Source organism: Pomacea canaliculata, linkage group LG8 (assembly GCF_003073045.1).
Source record: "Pomacea canaliculata isolate SZHN2017 linkage group LG8, ASM307304v1, whole genome shotgun sequence".
NCBI lineage: Eukaryota > Metazoa > Mollusca > Gastropoda > Architaenioglossa > Ampullariidae > Pomacea > Pomacea canaliculata.
This window is the reverse complement of record NC_037597.1, coordinates 14,948,613-14,966,544: the sequence shown is the minus strand read 5'-3', so window position 1 is coordinate 14,966,544 and position 17,932 is coordinate 14,948,613. Positions and strand designations below refer to the sequence as shown.

The following is a 17,932-nucleotide window of genomic DNA, read 5'->3' as shown; positions in this document are numbered from 1 at the left end:
AAGGTTCGCATTTCTTTCATCTGTGAAAATGCTTGTCTCTTACTTGTTTGCGCAGCACGTCAAACGACTAAACAAAAATAAATTTCATGTTCAGACACATCTTACCAATGAACTCGAGTAATAAAGTTTAAGTTCTTGTTTGTTTTGATCTTAGATGGGTAGCTTGCAACTTTCATAACAGTCCTTTTTCTGTTTATTCAGTCTTACTTCGGTCTTTGCGTTACAAAAATTGTTATAGATCGAGCTAAAAAGAGTCTTGATGAGCTGCGACAGACGTTGTCAGCTCCTCCACAAGCATCCTCCGCGATCGCTTCGTCGGATTGCAAACAGAAGCTAGCATCGCTTGTTCAGCCTCGTGTTCTTAATTATCGAGATGGTCAGCCACAATTTTCCGAAGTCAGAGCGGAGAGATCATCTTTATCAGCAGCACATACCCTGCGTCAAATGCTGGACAAAACTCAAGTAACTATTCTTTCATCGAGTGGATATGGTGTGCAAAGTTAATTTGAAACAACACTGATTACTTAATTACAAGCAGTCATGTTTTGTGCAGTGTAAAGTAGTGTCTTAATTTGACCATCTTTTCAGGACTTCGTTAAGTTATTGGGCAGTCCTTCCAAGTCTGAGCTAGGTTCAGGCAAAGGTAGCTATTAAATTCATGATTGAAAGTTGATCAGGCACAAACTGGTACCCTTTTGTTCTTCTCTGTGTACCCATGTTATTTGTGGTTTTTGCCTTAGTGACAATCCTCAAATTCTAAGAGAAGCAGTGGCAGAAGCAGGGCAATAGCAAGTAACTCCAAGTCATATATAAGACACCAGCAAGACATCTGTAGTTTACAGGAAAACAAATGAAAAGGATTGTAAAAGTTTAGAAATGACTAACCCTTAAGGGATCAAATAATACCATGATTTAGTGATTTCTCATCCTCTCTCCCTGTAGAATCCATGTCACATTGAAAATTTCCTTCTGTGTAGGAACTCCAGGCTACACAGCAACCACGAGATGCTCCCAGTGCAGAAGAGGTTGCGTCTCTTTTGCAGCACCATGTTGCTTTACATCAGCAGGTAGACGCAGAGAACAGATATGCCAAGGTACAGTCATTCCTGCCTGCTGTCCAGAGGTTCTTTGAAGGAAGAAAATGTAGTCAGCTAATGAACTTTCTCACCTATAGCAGTGGACACATTTTTTTTGTAGTGAAAGACAGTTTCTTTTAAAAAAATAAATCACTATCACATAAATATCCAATTCAAAGATTAAAGGGAATTAGTGATAATATAATAATTATTATTAATTTTTTGTTTGGGACAATAAAAGGTGAGCTACAATGCTTAACTGGTTTTAAGCAGGAGAGTCACTGTTGATGAACTCTTTTGATAGCATTTTTATTTGTTACCATTGTAAAAAAGCAAAAACACAAATATAGAGTAATAGCAGATCAATCAAAGCATAATTAATTACATATTTGGCAGGAGGAACTTGCTGTGCTGAGAATGAAGCTGTCAGAACTTGTGGACGAAAACATGCGGTTGCACTCAGAACTCAAGAGAGCTGTGGTTCATGAAATTCTGCAAAGTGGAGGAGACTTTTCAAAGGTGTTATCTAATAACTGATCTTTACTTCTGTTTCTGCTGTTATATGCATAAATTAACTTGCTTGTATCTCTGTATGTGTGTGTGTGCATGAGGTTTGTCCAGAAAGTATCCAACTATTTTTAATATCCTGAGAACTGGTTGCTCAACTTTGATGTAACTTGTCATTCAGAAGGAATATGATTAAACAGACACTGTCCTTTGAGGCTACTCTTTTGGCAACGAAGTGCTGTTGAGCTGTATTATGGTGATGGCTCCATTCATAATGATGGTGCTCCAATGCTGCCCACACTTTCACATACTGAGATAGGTAACTTCCATTGGGAGACTGGGCTTTTTTTTCAGATTCATGACGTCTCCAGTTAAGACCTTTTTGAGGAACCCTTTTCTTTCATCCGGGCTTGGAACCAGGGGTTTCCACTTGGAGTTATTCAGAACATGATCTCTCTCAATAGGTTCCCAGCCATCTTCGATGCATCAGTATCACAGATTTATCTGGGCTTCATACCCAAAAGCCTTTTTAATCCTTTAAATATTTTTTCTACATCAGATGTGCAAGTTTGAAGATAAACGACATGTTTGAAATATTTACTTCTAAGTCTTCGGGGGCAACTATTGTTCCACCTGACTTAAAGGCAGACCAGTCTGCTAACAACTGTATTTTCTTAATGTTGCTAGGAAATTCTCAGGTACTTTCACTTGTTTCCTTACTGAATGTTTTCATTGCATATTAACATTTTTCAGGTTGTTGGTTCATTTGATGAAGGATTTGCAGAGTCATTAAGTAAAGGGATGAATCGACATGATTCTAAGCGTTGGCAAGTAGAGTTGGTAAGCTTTTTTAAATTTGTAGTTTCTGCTGCTTTTAGAAAAAAATCCATTCTATTAAACTATAGTCACACTGGTATTCCCAGGTATGTAGAGGCAGAAAAATAATTAACTGGGTGTGTATTTCGATGTGTATACATCTGTGTATGTGTACCAGGGCTTCTGCTAAGGCTAAATTCTTTGGGGTCCCAGGGACCCCTTCTTCATATTTTTAGGGGGTCCCTGTTCTTCGCCCAAATTTGAATGGGACCCCATTGACGAAAATTGAAGGGGTCCTCCGAACTTTTAATGTGTACTGTACCCAATTTTTTGCGTAAGCAGAAGCCCTGGTGTACAAATGCAGTGGGGGCAGGAAGACAATTTTTCTTATCACTGTGACACCATGCTTTTGCAGCTCAGTCACCTATTGTTGACTCATTAATGCTTAAAAGAAGACTCCAATTCCAGTAGAACATGTAAAACATGAAAAGTCATGCATATTTATTAAGTCACTGCTCTTATTTTTTGTGTCTGTAATTTTTTTTAATTTTTAGGAGCGTCTTAGTCGTTTACATTCTGCAAAAGTGGAAAGATCGGAAGCTCAACTTGAATATTCAAAGTGAGTAAAATTCATCAGAACAAGGTTTCGACATATATTTATGTTATTCTTTTATATCTTATCTTCATGTGTTCTTTCATTTCTTAAAATAGAATTTATCAGGGAAACATCAATACTAAATTTTGAAGATTATACAGTTACTAAAAAAGATTATCTTAGTCATGAACTTTGTAAAATTTTTATGCCAATAGGTCAGAAGTAAATCGACTAGAACAAGTTGTTGAGGACTTGAAGTCTCAGCTACGAATGCAAGACACAATCCCCACTCATGATTTGGGTCTAGGAGACACACCTCTTTATGCTTCGGCCCAACCCACCTTGCAGACTGCCATCGACAGAATCAGCAAGTGAGCTTATGCTTTGTGATTTCAGGCATGTTTTTCCCTCCATAGAATACCCTGAAAACTGTTGGTTCATGCTTGTGTGTTTTTATTGGTAATATTGTTCCTACTGTCCCTTTACAATTAGCTCAGATTGTGACACCAGGTTAGTAACATTAGAAAGAATTCATTTTTGAATGCAGTAGATCAGGGGTGCCCAACCTACGGCCCATGAAGGGGCCTCATCCGGCCCACTTATTTCAACAAGATACGACATAATTTCATTTTTAACGTCATGATTCTGACAAAACCACCTCAGGCGACAAAAGGTTGAGCACAACTGAACTGGGCTGTCCCTATGGACTGACTGAATTGACTGACTGGACAGGACTGAATAGACTTACTGGATTGGACTAAACTAGGCTAACCAGACTGACTGGACAAATGAATGGCCTGACTGGACTGAACTGGATTAAAGAGGGCTGACTGATGATTAGACTGGACTTGTCTAAACTGGGTTGGACTAATGTGGACTATGGCTGTACTGTTTGGATTGGACTGGTCCTAACTGGATTGGACTGGACTGACTAGATTAGGGTGCCCAACCGCATGCCTCGTCCGGCCCACTTATTTTAATCAGACATAACATAATTTTATTTTTAACATCATGGTTCTGGCAAATCTGCCATGCTCTGCCCCGCTAAGTTTCAAGTGCAGCGCTTAGGCAAGAAGAGGTTAGGCACCACTGCAGCAGATCCTACAATCCTACAAGAGTAGGTAAGTCCAAGAATCGGTCAGCACTGAACTCTCGGCACTGCCTGAAATTGGTCTTCACTGCATCAAGACTTAGCTGATATTGTTACAAATGATGAGTCTGTAGGGGTTTTTGCGAATGATCATAGTTTTATTACTGAAAAAGCCATTTAACACAGCAGCACCTGTTTCACACCGCAAGTGAAACCATCTTCATGATGTCATTTTCATTCATAATTTACATAATTTATGGGATATCTGTTTCCACCAGGGAAAGAGACGAGCTGCTTGAGCGAGTTAGTGCACTGTCTTCTATAAACCAGACACTGTCACATCGAGAGGAGGAGCTGTACCAACAAGTGAAGAAGAGCATTGCCCTTGTGGAACAGGCTCAGCTGGAACAGACAGAGGTCTGTGTCACAAGATGTCTGGAGAATATTGATTTGATTTCTTGTTTATGTAATAAGCCTTTTGTGCAGTTTATTTTGATGGGTTTTGGGGGTTAGGGGGTTAAGGGCAAATGAGAATTAATAAATACACTTTTTATAGTGTGTATGAGTATGTTTAATTAAGATTTTGTAAGATTTTCCATGTGTATGTCTACCTATGTGTTCATACATGCATGGGCACAAAAGTATTGTCCTGTAAGAGTGAAACAATCATTTTGAGGAGAATGTTGGCAAGGGGATTGTTTTGGAAAGGGCACTGCATATGTTTTTCTTTCATTTTATTTTCCACATGTAGTTTAGTTGTTTGCCTTGTGCCTTATTTTTTTGCAGGCATTAGTGCAAAAAGAACAGTTGGCTGAAGAGCTGGAACACCTGCGTGAACGGTTTGAGCAGCATGTGAGAGCTTCTCAGATGAAGATTCAACAAGAGCGGGAAGCAGCACGGCAAGAGAACCAGTTTGTTATCACTGATCTTAATAAGAAGGTGAGTCATCCTACAAAATCTGTGTAAACTTCATGAATTTCACTTTCAGAGAAGTGCAAATAAGTAATCATGAGTTTGTGACTAAGTGGTGCTGCTGTTAAAACTGCATGCCTCTACTGTGCTTGTTGTTCTTCATTAATTAAAAGCATTTTACAAAGAAAATGTGTTCATGGAAAATTTCACCCTCCAATTTTTTCTTTCTGATTCTGCCTTATGGTCTGCTGCTGCTTTTTTTTTCTCCTTGTCTTATGTCTGTTAAAAAAAAAGTTTGTAGCCCTTGATCTCTTCTCCCCAAATCCTTCACCCTACACTTTTTTAAATTATGTGACCTCCAATTAATTATTTAAATCTGTGATCTCCTTTTTTCTATCTTACCATCTCCTTCCTATCTCTTCTTTGTGTTCCCTGTCAATGTTTCAGCTTAGCGAGCAAGCAGCTCATGTTGGAGTCCTCACAGAAAAACTTGAGAAAGAAGGACGTGAGAAGGCTGAGCTCTCTGCACAGTTGCTTGAGGTGAAGGGTCAGCTCCGGGCTTGCGACAGAGAAGTCACGATGGTGAGAAGACGTGACATTTGATTGCAAACAACATCAGGTGTAGCACTGTTAACATTTAAATTAACCTACAGTTATGGACCATTCTGATTTATAAGTTCTATCGAAAGTAATATATGGTAGTATAATACTGTGATAAGTGCGAACAGTTATTTCTGGTTCAGGAAGCCCATGTAACAAAGCCCATCAGTAACATTACACACATTAGTATCTGTTAAAATGGATTTAGTTTTTATTGCAACTTAGGCAGCTGAGAACTACAGAGCACACTCCACAAGCGCAATACTGCAGAGAAGCTCAGCAACACAGGAGGCGGAGAGACTTCGTGCAGAGTACGAACAGCTGCAGCGAGAAAGAGACAAGGTAAAAAAAAATATCCAGTTTTGGATTGAAACACTTGTTCAGAACACTGCATCCCTTGTCTTTAACAACATGTACTACTCATAGAAGATTCCTGCCAAATGAGAGGCTGGAGCAGGCAGGTGCTAAAACTGTCCTCTTCTTTAAGTCAGTCATAACAGTCTCCACCCCCTTGACTAAAGCTGCTTTGCCACAGATGGTGTAGATGATACATTAATTATATGTGCTACAGTGTCACATTTTTTCCAGGACTACAGCGTTTTTTGCTCCTTGAGGGGTGATCAGTACTCATGCCTGTTGCCACAGTGTTTCTTAATGTTAACAGTTCTAATGTATCTGTGCTTGTACAGGAGAGGGCACTAATGCACACTGAGATGGCAGAACTCAGGAGAAGGGTGAATAAGGCAGAAAAAGATTTGCTTGGTGCTAAAGAGGAATGCCTCCTTCTAACCAGCAACATACAAGCCCTGGAGAGAGAAGTGAGTCTATTTTCTCTTTTATTTTGGTGCATTATAGTAATGAGGCTGCATTATTTTTTCTGTCTCTTTCTTGCACACACATACATATATCCACACAGCACCATTAGGTAGGTAATGAAACTGGAGGGGGATGCCAATAGAAATAAGAATAAATAAAAGTGTTCAATTTACAGATTTCTCCTTAAAATATATTTTATAATTTTTATACACCTTTCAAGACAGTTGCACAGTGACAGAAACTGAATTGTTTTTGAAGATAAGAAGAAAATTTAAAAAAAGAAGAAAATATTAATTTTTGCAATTTAGCTGCACCTGGCCAAGCTCACCAGAGAAGGAATAGAGCGAGGACGAGCTGAGGACCTGAAACTTCTCACGCAGCAGTTCAAAGACCGTGAAGAGAAGCTAAAAATGGCATTGGATGATTCTGATGATAAACATGGTATGTTTCTTTCCTTAAATGATAAGTCCATTTACTAAAATGAGTCACTGTATTAACACCATGTGCACATTTATAGAATGTTTTACCATTAATAATTAAAATCTAGCTTCATTTTAGGTTTTTATTTTCTTCTGGAATATAACCTCACTGCAAATGAAGGAAAAAAGGAAAAGAGAGTTGAATTTGATGGAAGAAATGGAAAACTAAATGTATTAGTTTCAAAGCCTTAGCAGTCAGATTAAGTTGAAATCCACAGTTTTTTTGAATACAAGTGATTTAAATAACATACATTTCGTTTTCATCTGTCATACACAGCGCAACAGGTACACGAAATGGATTCCATGCTTCGTAGACAAAACAAGTTGATTCTTAAACTCAGAGATGCATGCCAACAGCAGACTATACAGCTGACAAAACTGACAAAAAAATACAGGTATTTCAGTAAATTCTTCTCCAATAAAATTCTTCATGTGATAAGGGTTTGCAATAAGAAACTATTATTTTTTCAAAGAGTCTTCTTTTAATTTTTCTGCTAGATGCACTCAGCACTGTTAACTAGACTTTGGAAACAGTTTTAACTGGAATCCAAGTACTATCCTCCACCTCAGTGTTAAAAGGTTCCTTCTATTTACATCCACACTGTGTCCTTATTTTTTTTCTGCGTTATACTAAAAGTATTTTTAATGTCAAGAGAAATTATTAATTGTAAACACTGATCAACCATTTTGAAAGTTGGATCAACATTAAAGCAATTATACTTGTAGTCCAGGTTAACAAAAAAGTGAGATAGTATAAACTGCTGCTATGGCTGAGGATATATATTATGCTATAAAACTTTATAAGCTTTTTAAAAAGATGAAATATCAAGATTCTTGAACTCCATTATATTCTTCTAGGGCTCATTGTGGCCGGCTTAAAATAGAACTAGAAACCACAAGTCAGCGTCTGCAAAGCACAGTTTCTAGGCTGAACATTCTAGAGGAGCAAGCAGACCAGCACAGTCGGGTGCACAACAAAATGGCTGCCCGCCTCAAGGCAATGGATGAGCATGCTAAAAATCAAGCTACCCAGGTAAAGTGGCATCTAAGATTGCCCACTGGGACCAGTAAAGTTGATCATTGTCATTATCAAGATAACAGAGGGACCTAGATGAACATTGCTTACTTTTGATCAAGGACTTTGCACTTTAAATATTGGTTTGATAAATTCTTTCGGTTGTGATGTTTTACACCTGCACACACACACACACACACAGTGTATGCTGATAATTTTACTGAAAGTGCAGGTTTTTCTAAACTGAATGACCACAATTTATGTAGTTGTTTATATTTTGTTAAAAGAGACAGCTGTCCAAAAGCATTCATAACAATGTAAAAACTGTATTATTTTTCCTAATTTTAAGCTTCTTGAGATTCTGGCGGCAAACAGTCGACTGACAAGGGATCGTCAGCTTCTGGCCAAAGAAGTAGAGTTCCTGCGTTTCCAGCTTAGTCGGATCAATACAGAAGAAATTATTCGTTTAAATTCATCATCGAAACCACTTGTGGATGACATTTTAAATGCAATAACCAAAGAAGAAAGAGAAAATTTACCTGCAACTACTTTCAAGATCACAGATTTTCTCATGACTGCAGCAGATTTTGAAGATATTGCAGAGGAAAAGGAGAAAGTGAATTAAGTAAACTTCTTTGTGATTAACTAAAATTGCATAATCTAGATATGATTCACGTGTACAGAACTAATTTTCAGTAATAAATTAAGCTTCTGCTATTTTACTGCATGTGTTTCTTAATTTCTCAGTAAACATGTTTGAGATGTAATGAGCATGGGATTACTATCCGAGGAAAATTCCCCTGTTTTATGTGGATTCCACTATTGGATTCTATAAACAGTAAACATAGAGACAAATATCAGACAGGTGTCCTGAAAAAGATTGAGGTTAAGCTCCCCAACATTCAGATTGTTCAGTCCTAATGAATGTTGACAGCTGATATATTTTTGTGTACTATAATACTCTAAGTACGATTTCTTTGACTTACAAAAAGTGTGAGTGATATGGCCTTTTTGTCTTTCAGTCTGTGGTAACGTGTGTGCATGCATGCTCATTTGGCCATTCAACAGCATAAGTCATCAGAAGCTGTACAGAAGAATAACAGATTTAAAACTACTACACCATCATTAATTTACTAGTAATTAACATGGTACTTAAGGGAAGCGCATATTGGTAAAAATATTTTAGGCTGAGATGAACAGTGCTCTCAAAGCAACATGAGCAATGTGCTAGCATATGTCACTTTATACATCCTGACAGTTCAAGTTCAAGAGATGAATCTCATCACTTTTGTTTTCTGTAACCTTTAAAAGCTAATTTGTGATGGCTTTGACCTTTTAACAAAAATCATCATTATGGAAATGTAAGCATGCTGTACAAATGTAAAGATCTAAGTATGAGCTGTCTCCCTTTACCTTATTATTTCATTATTATACACAGACACCTCACCCAGAAACAACCTGCAGGCAGAAAAAAAAATCAAGTAATATTTTTTCTTTTTAAATCTACTTGATATAAAAAAACTGTTAAAAAATGTTCTGAAACTATAATTCCACATTACAAACTTGTGAAAATATTCACATGGGTATTTTTTATTTTTGGATGACAAAAGGCAGAAGAGCTTCGAATTTTTTTTTTTTTTTAATATGGTTTTAGGTTTTTTAACACTGGTAATCTGTGTCTGCATGACAAGACAAGAATTTCTTTTGAAAGGCACATATTTCACTGGTGCTAAAATTTGATACCCATCCTTCTGTTCCCCACCTCTTCAGCAAACCAGTTTAGATGAATTCCTGGGAATAAAGTTTCATTGAAACATCCATTTGCCTAATTACAATCAGTGATGTTCATGTTAAACACATCCACTTCATGCAGAAAGGGTAAGGAGGATTAGGTCTATAGTCTTCAGTAGATGAGGAGAAAGTCTTTATTTGAAGTTTTTTTTTTTTTTTGTAATTTGTGGACATCCTATTACATTGATGATAAACTGCTTGTCGCCATAGATATCGATCTCGAATGACCTGCGAAGTGGTTCCTTTGCCTAGCTACCATTGTAAACGACTCATGCTTCAGAAGCATGGAGAATTTTGCAGTCACATACCGTCCATAGTTCTTACATAATTAAATCGGTTATCCCAGTAAACTACAATGTCTCCTCCCTGAAAGTTTTTTTTTTCTTTTCCAGAAATCCTTTCTCGAGTAAAACAGTGTTTAGTTAGGCCTGTTAAAACAACACACCTTCTGTTATCGTAAAACAGCTCGAAACAAAACACTCGACAATATTAAAGTTTCATTTTGTTCAATCAGCAAACCCGTCATTGAGCACTAACATCTCGCATTGCCATGGTCAGAAGCATTCCCGCAGCAGGTTAAACTCCATTCACGTATAGGTGAGTCATGGACCGTAGAGCACGTACATGTTGACAAGCGCAAAACGGCTCACAATTCGATCCGTTTTTGTTTTTTTTTTTTTCTTTTTATGTTGCCCCTAAAGGCAAGAGTGAAGAAATAATTCCGCACGGACGGTTTTGTTCTCGGTAGGTGGTCAGGGGGAGTTCTCCAGCCTCAGGCAGCACTTCCTGGTCGGGACGTGGGCCGATTTACAGGGGAATTTGATCAGCGCCGTAATCAGACCGGAACCTGTCGGTTACGCAAAGCTTAATGGAAGACCTGGATGAAGCTTTGCATAACGGGCGTGTCGAGCAAGAAGGGCGCGAGCATCCGTAATGGTCTGCGTCGGGTGGGGACAAGGAAAGCAGAGGTAAACCCTTGCAGTACACATCGACCACATTGTACCAGCGGACAAAGGTGTAAACTGCTGACCTTTGATCGCTTCGTCCAACGGTGCCTTTTCATCGTTTTCACCGTTAATTCTTCCTCTTTCCCTAGATTCCTTCTCTCTCTCTCTCCCAACCGACTGACATGCGTAGCCGCGTCGGGTGTTTGCTTTCCCTCTCGCTTGCGCCTGAGCACCCATATCTGGTGGTCCAGCTTTGCACACCCTGCAGGAGTACCCGAGGCTGCCCAGACCAAAGCAGCTTCAGCCATGTAAATATTAGGAGTCTTATGTTGTGATTTCGGCTCCTTTCCTGGGCAGAAAATTATGAATAAATTGAATGAGTCGAATCATTAAACGCTAAGGTAGAAAGAGCCAGATCCATTTGTAACATGATCATTAGTATTATATTACTGGTCCCACGAGGGCCGTTAATATGCAGTTTTCATACGTGTTCACGGTCTAGTGTTTAGAATAACACATATGAGGGATACAATAGCTCATATTATCAAGGTTTTCAATGGGCGTACTATATTTTTTACAACACGATCATGATATATTGATAAAAATAATTTGTTCATTCTTGTGGAACAGAATTCGCCATTACGAGGAGCGAAACACTGATGGAGATCATAAGAGCACCTCACTCTCACCCAGATGTGTATACTGCAGTCATCTGTAGGCATTTCTTTTTCTCGTTCTTTCTTCTTCTCTTTTTCTTTCCCCCCTCTCTCTCTCTTTCTCGCCCTCTGTTTTTCTCCTTGTGTCTCTGTCTCTTCGTGTTTCTCATTCCCTTTCTCTGTCTCTCCACTAGATGCCTCTCTCTTCTCTGCTTAGCCCTCTGTCTCACTATGCCTCTCTCATTCTGTTACACTGAGTCTGTCTCTCATTCTGTTGCACTCTCACCCTGTTTCTCTCTCTCTTAATTACTGCTTAATTACTTTATTAATGTAGTTAATTTTTTCCCTGTAAAGGGCGAGGGCTAAATGGAAAAAAAGCGCTCTGTTGCTTATTTTACCCCTCGTAAATAAAGAATTGTCATTGTCATTGTCTCATTCTGTTACACTGTGTCTGTCTCTCCTTCTGTCGCACTCTCACCATGTCTCTGTCTCTTACTTGCGTATGCATTTATGCGTGGACGCATTACTTTCGCGACTGAAACTACTCACATAAGTACGTATACTATCAATATTACTTAAATATCATAATGCAATGCCGCATACGAAAAGCAATTATTTTTAACTATCATCATCGGTAAAGTACCCTACCATTAGCACGCAGCCAAATTAATGAGAGCGGAGGCTGTGTGACATGCACGCCCAAAGCTGTGGGCACAGCAAATAAATACCAACTTCAAAGAGTCGTTAGCTAATTGGGTGTGTGTGTGTTTAAGTGCACGTGCGTTTGTGTGTGTGTGTGAGTGTGTTTGAGTGCACGTGCGTTTGTGTGTGTGTGTGTGTATGCGAGAGACAGAAACTTCTCTATTCAGTGCAGGATCGCGCCCACTACTGAACGGAGGTCAACAATTGGGGTGCAAATATTTACATTTTTAATGTAACAAAAAGAAGTATGTAACTGAAGTATATAATTGAACGAAAGGAGGTAAAGGTCAGAAATATATCTACCAAACTACGGGCCATCGTTTGATTATTAAGGAGACAGAGCTGGGAAGCTGCAAATAAACAATTACATTTTGCAGCTCAACAAAGGAAATAAGACAGTTTATACCTGACTGCAGGCAAACATCCAGTAGACATAAACAGTGCAAACAACAGATAAAATCAATGGGATTGATTTGGAGTGTAAACAGCACAATGTTCGTTACAGCATGAGCAAACCACAGTATATACTTGTCTGAATGGAAACAACGGAACAGCAAAGAACGAGGAAAAACAAAACCCAGAATACTAACAAGACCTGCATTTGCTGTTATGTATAAAAGCCCGACACTGAGGTGGCCAGCCAACAGTCACAGTTTTCAACCTCGCACAAAGAAATAGCTAAGATAAACGTTTACATAAATCCACAGATAATAATAATAAGATTACAAAATGAGTGTACTAGAACAGTTGAACAACAGTTTAAATGTTTATGTTTTTGTTCTCGTGCATGTAATTGCTCGCGCACGGCATTCGCTCCAACACGGAGGAATGTGTTTGTGTGGCTCGCCCCGAACATATCCTCCAACCAAACTACAATACGAGAGCCAATGAATGGATCCAAAACCAAGATCCACGATCCCACGACACTGTCTTGGCAGAAGCATTAAATCTCTACACTATTGAACCACTCTGCTGCCAAAGTAGAAAAAAATGAAGATGATCAAGGCGCGTAAATGGAACTCGTCCGATTTTCTCTGGACAATCCACTAATATTGTATTGGAATGTGATCATAAGCCTGACATGAATAAACACGCTTGTCCAGCTCCAAAATGATTCCTCCGATCATTAGAAGACACTCAAAAAAAGCATGCACATTTGCAGTAGCCATGGCAACAACAGAAGAAGAAATTTCTCCTTCAAAAGATTCATGTCGACATCATCATCACTGCAGTTGACGGTAACTTATAAAGTACATAAAATTTATTTTTTTAAAAATAGGCAATCAAATGTCAATTCACGTGTACGTACACACATAAACATTAAGTTTACAGTAGATGATAGCTGACAGCTTTTTCATGTTTTCTCGATTTTTGTTGCTGGAGACAAGAGCAATGAAGTCCTGATGACGGTAGCCATGAAGTCAGAAGTACAACGTGGCTGTAAACGTCTGCAGCTCTTCGCCCTCGCAAATGTCAGCTTTATGCTTTCGGGGTGTACCGCAGGCAGGAGGGCAAGACACTGAATATCACGGCAGCTATATCCGGACTTTGTGATATTTGCTAGCAGACGGATCTTTCTGGATGATAGGTTGCCGGTGTTACCAATACAAAGCGGTCAGACAGTCTGTCTGTCTTTATACGTCAAAGATTATATATTAAAAATCTCTCACTCCGTGTGTGGGTGGGTGGGTTGGTGGGTGATTTTTCCCTCTCACAAACAGCACTGCCTATTACAGTCATAATGCATCGAGGATGGATCAAGTCGATCCCACGTACAAGCAGCAGCTGCGTGGATGACCTTTGAACTTTTCCCTCCCGCGCTCGCTTTCCCTGGCAAAAGTTTAGTGCTGGACACCCCGCTAACCAGTCGTCCCTGAAGGAAAATGAAGCCTCTTCTTCTTCTCGCTTACATCTCGTGTTCAACTCTCGCAGCAACATTGCAGCTGAACGTCACATCATGTTCATCACACCACTTGTTTGTCGTGACGTCATCATGTCCCTCGGTCTGGCAATGCCGTGGCACGAAGCTCACACTTCCCACCAAAAAGGAAATAAAAGTGAAACGGAATATTCTCAGACGACCGTGATGTCATGCGTCAGTGAGTGGTCCGGACGAATCCTCTCGGGGCGAGGGTCGGGAGGGATAGTCGACGAAAGAAAATGCAGCAGGGCGGAGGAGATCAATACGAAAGGAGGACGAGCGGAATAACTTGCTAAGAAGTCGAGTAAAAATTCTATCCAGTACGAATCCTTCTGCTCCACCTCCATAAAATAAACTTGAGTGGAAGGAAGAGGAAATTGAGGAGGGTGGTCAAACGTCAGGAAAACTCCAAGAACCATAATCATACATTGCAGACACCTTTGATCCTCTCTTTCAGGCCAATCCTGTTTTCTTTTTTTTTTTTTTTTTTCATTATTTTTGCAATGCCACGTTGTGGTTTCGGAGTAGAGTACCACTAGGTATAGTGATAAATGTACGTAGAGATCTTCACCACAGAGGTAAGGGACATTTATCTACAGAATGATGATGAAACTTGCCGCACTTCTGGAAACACTGTCACCTGCACCTGAAAATACAATCGAATATAGCTCGTTCTCCATCTTTCTTCTCACCTGTATCCGCTAAACGTGATGTCAGCAGCATGTGCAGTGATCTCTCACCTTTATCCTTTATCTCAGCAGTGAAGGTGTGCAGGATCATATGATTCACCACTATTTCATAAATGACAGGAAAAAAATTCGTTTGAAAAATGTGCTGACGCCATAGTTTCACACAATAAACAGCAAAACTCGGCAATAAATCAATCAAGTTTATTTGGTGGTTGGTACACTGTATTTAATGCCACTTCAGGATGTCTAGACCAAAGTTCCACTTTTCTTCTATCTCAAGTGGTCGATCAACACCACAATGTAAAAGCAAGGAAGTGCTGAGGGGGAGACACTACCAAAGCTTTATAATTATAGTCTTTATTAATATGAACCGATCAGTGAGCCTGTATACCGATTCTGGAAGGCAAAGATCGTAGTTTGCATGCAAATGGAGAGAATAAACAAAGTGTGTATTACTGACAAAGCGTCGACTGTCCACTTCACTTGCAATGGTGAAAATCGGCAAATTCATTAATTGAATGTGATTATATGCCTGACATGAATAAACAGGCTTGTACAGCATCAGAATTTCTCTGATCTTTATAAAACACTTGAAAAAACATGAACACTTGCGGTAGCCATGGAAATAACAGCAGATTAGTTAATTAATTTGAGTGTGTGTTGTAGAAGTGAGCCTACGGGTGTGTGGTTGTTAGTGATTCAGTCTGTATATCATTTCTGTAAAGTGCTCTGAGAAAATAACTGGAAAAGCGCTATATAAATCATCATCCTCATCATCATCATATTATTTTTAAATGAGTGATATTTTTTAAAATATGAACGTCACCATAACTTTGCATCTTACTGTTTCTAGAAAGCTCTCTATTTTTAAGATCATGTTGCGCTAAATATTGTTCCAATCGATGTTTCTTCTGTCCGATACAAGTGAAACCATTTCGATCTGTCAGCAGTCCGGGTAGTTTACTTTAGACCTTTTACTGGGGACCCTCTAGCTCCAGTTTAATGCGAATGTTCGAAGTGATGAATAATGAATCAAACACCCCACTTTGTACACGTGTTGTTCGTTCACTTCAAACACCTTCAAGGCTCTATGGCATCTTTATGGAGGACGAAGAATCCTCCGGGTATACAAACAGGCACCCGTGCTTTGGAGTAGAAGAGAGAGAGACTGACATAGTGGGTGGTTTGTGGCCGGATTTGATGTTGGATAAGAAGATAAACAGTGACAGTGAAAGCATGAAGCGTTTTTACCCGGCAAATGAAACTCCGGATATATTGTTGGCTTGAGCATATATCTGTAGCCGATATCATGTAGATATCTATACATGATTGATTCTTCGAGATAGTTGAGGTCTTGCTGGTGATGAGTTAGTGAAGAAAAGCAGAGAGCAAAACACAACTCTTGTTTGGTGATCATCGAACAAAGAGATCCCCACAACACATACACATCTGTACCTACGTGTTTTATTACTCCATCTATCCCCCCTCCACACACACACGCAAGCGCTTGCACTCATAGTCTTCTCTCCTCTCATTCAATTGCCAGACAGAGGAAAGCCTCAAGTTAGCCGTTATCACCTCTGCGTCACATCTGTTTTCTATTTGGAGCAGCCATCATCCCCTCCCTCTCCATGGTGGGGCCATCTGACGGCTGTGCATCTCTTCTAGCGCTCCTGTCTGTGCTCTACACTCTGACAGCCCTCGACAGTACAGCATCCCTGTACTCAGAGAACTTTATAAACAACAATCCAATTTACCCACTGAGCCCCGGAAATTAAATTACACACGGCATGTTTCCACTTTGTGGAATAGGATTTAAGCATTTTTTAAAAATATCCACAGATAACTCAAAAGGAAGTTCTTCGATGCTGTTTGTCTGTCCAAGCTGATTTTTTTTTTTTTCCGTGTTTCTGAGTTCCTATCATTCATTTACTCTACTCCCTATTCAATGAATAGAAGTGACTACTCTTGGCTATGACACACACAAAGGGGTTGTTGCTGTATAGTTTCTTTGTCTTACATAAGCTGAAATTTCCTGATCCCGGGTGTTTAAAACTCCATTCCCACCACTGAATATATACATCTTACTGAAGCAACCAGGCAGCCATCTTACTACTCGCGATGTCAATAAAAGTGTGTGGAACTTCCATCTCAGTCTTTGAAATAAAGAACGAAAACAGTTCAAGAAATCAAAACCATGCAACGATTGACAGTTTGGGAAAAATAGACATTTCAGTGAATCTCCAATAACGAAAGAGCCTCACCTTACGAGTAAAATAATGAGTCGGGGGAGGTCTGTTTGCTGTAAGCAGAGCCAGACAAGGTCCATCCATTAGTTTCGGATCAGTGTTTTGCATGCAGCAGACTGACGTTGAAAGGCAATTAATACACAAGTGCACACAGAAATTACATTGGTGAGATGAAAAACACGAGTGCACGCTGGATATATCTCCATTTGGTGGTTGAGGAAATTAAATTCAAGCTGACGAGAGAGAAATTACACTCGTTTATTAGTTTCGGATATCAAAGGCACTGCGTACAGCCTCAGGCGCCATTTTATTAACAACAGATATTGCATTTTCTTGTTAATCCTCCGGCAAGATACCATCGTACACCGCAGCAGACTGCAAGTATAGCTTACTATAAAATACAAACGTTAACCACCCGCGGTATGTTGCTATGGTGTCATTATCTTACCCCAAAATCTGCTTTTTTTGTTGAGTGTCCGTTCTTTTCCTCCCACAGGCAAAAACGCCTTCAGCGAACACTGGAAGGGTTTGAATGTCGTCACAGAAAATCCTTCAAATGTCGGCTGCAAATATTTTCCGTAAGATGAATGGAGCGTAGCCTCCCGAGGGCGTAATCTCTAGAGATTGCAAACAGCTCGCTGTGCATACACGTCTCGCGTTTAGATAGCAGAGACAATATTGTAAATACATTCCCTGAAATATGAAAGCAAATGACTCACCAGCTTATCTTAATGAATGTGCAGTAATCCTGAAAAATGTAAAAAGAAAATAAAATGTCAGAAACTTGGATTTGAGTTACAGATATACCTCCCTTTATTGCTTCGTGTTTTGAGGGCCAGCAGTGTTACTGATTGATCGACTAAAACTCTTCTTACGTGTCCTGCATTTTCAGATTTTCAGTGGAACAACAAATACTGTGAAATGTTACTTTTGCATTATTTCGGGGTTTTTTTTTTTTGTTTGTTTGTTTTTTTTTTTTGTTTTTTTTTTTTGTTTTTTTTTTTGCAATATTTTGTTTGACTTTATCTTGGTTTCTCCACCACGCTGCCCAACATGGCTACCAGCGCTACT

At 39.3% G+C, this 17,932-nt stretch overlaps 1 protein-coding gene across 1 annotated transcript; it reads left to right on the top strand.

Moving 5' to 3' along the window:
* The first annotated feature begins 107 nt into the window (after positions 1-107).
* LOC112570377 (serologically defined colon cancer antigen 8 homolog) lies at positions 108-9,359 on the top strand. The gene is made up of 16 exons (XM_025248794.1): positions 108-117; positions 239-462; positions 978-1,094; positions 1,473-1,595; positions 2,337-2,423; positions 2,954-3,018; positions 3,210-3,365; positions 4,363-4,501; positions 4,871-5,023; positions 5,444-5,578; positions 5,822-5,938; positions 6,286-6,414; positions 6,721-6,853; positions 7,169-7,286; positions 7,750-7,924; positions 8,256-9,359. Exons 1-16 carry the CDS (start codon positions 108-110, stop codon positions 8,529-8,531), a joined length of 2,157 nt encoding a protein of 718 aa, XP_025104579.1. The 3' UTR covers positions 8,532-9,359.
* Positions 9,360-17,932: the final 8,573 nt, after the last annotated feature.

Coding starts and splice junctions, on each gene's coding strand:
- LOC112570377 (XM_025248794.1), top strand. Junction 2,424..2,953: donor AGCGTTGGCAAGTAGAGTTG/GTAAGCTTTTTT, acceptor TTTAATTTTTAG/GAGCGTCTTAGTCGTTTACA. Junction 3,019..3,209: donor GCTCAACTTGAATATTCAAA/GTGAGTAAAATT, acceptor TTATGCCAATAG/GTCAGAAGTAAATCGACTAG.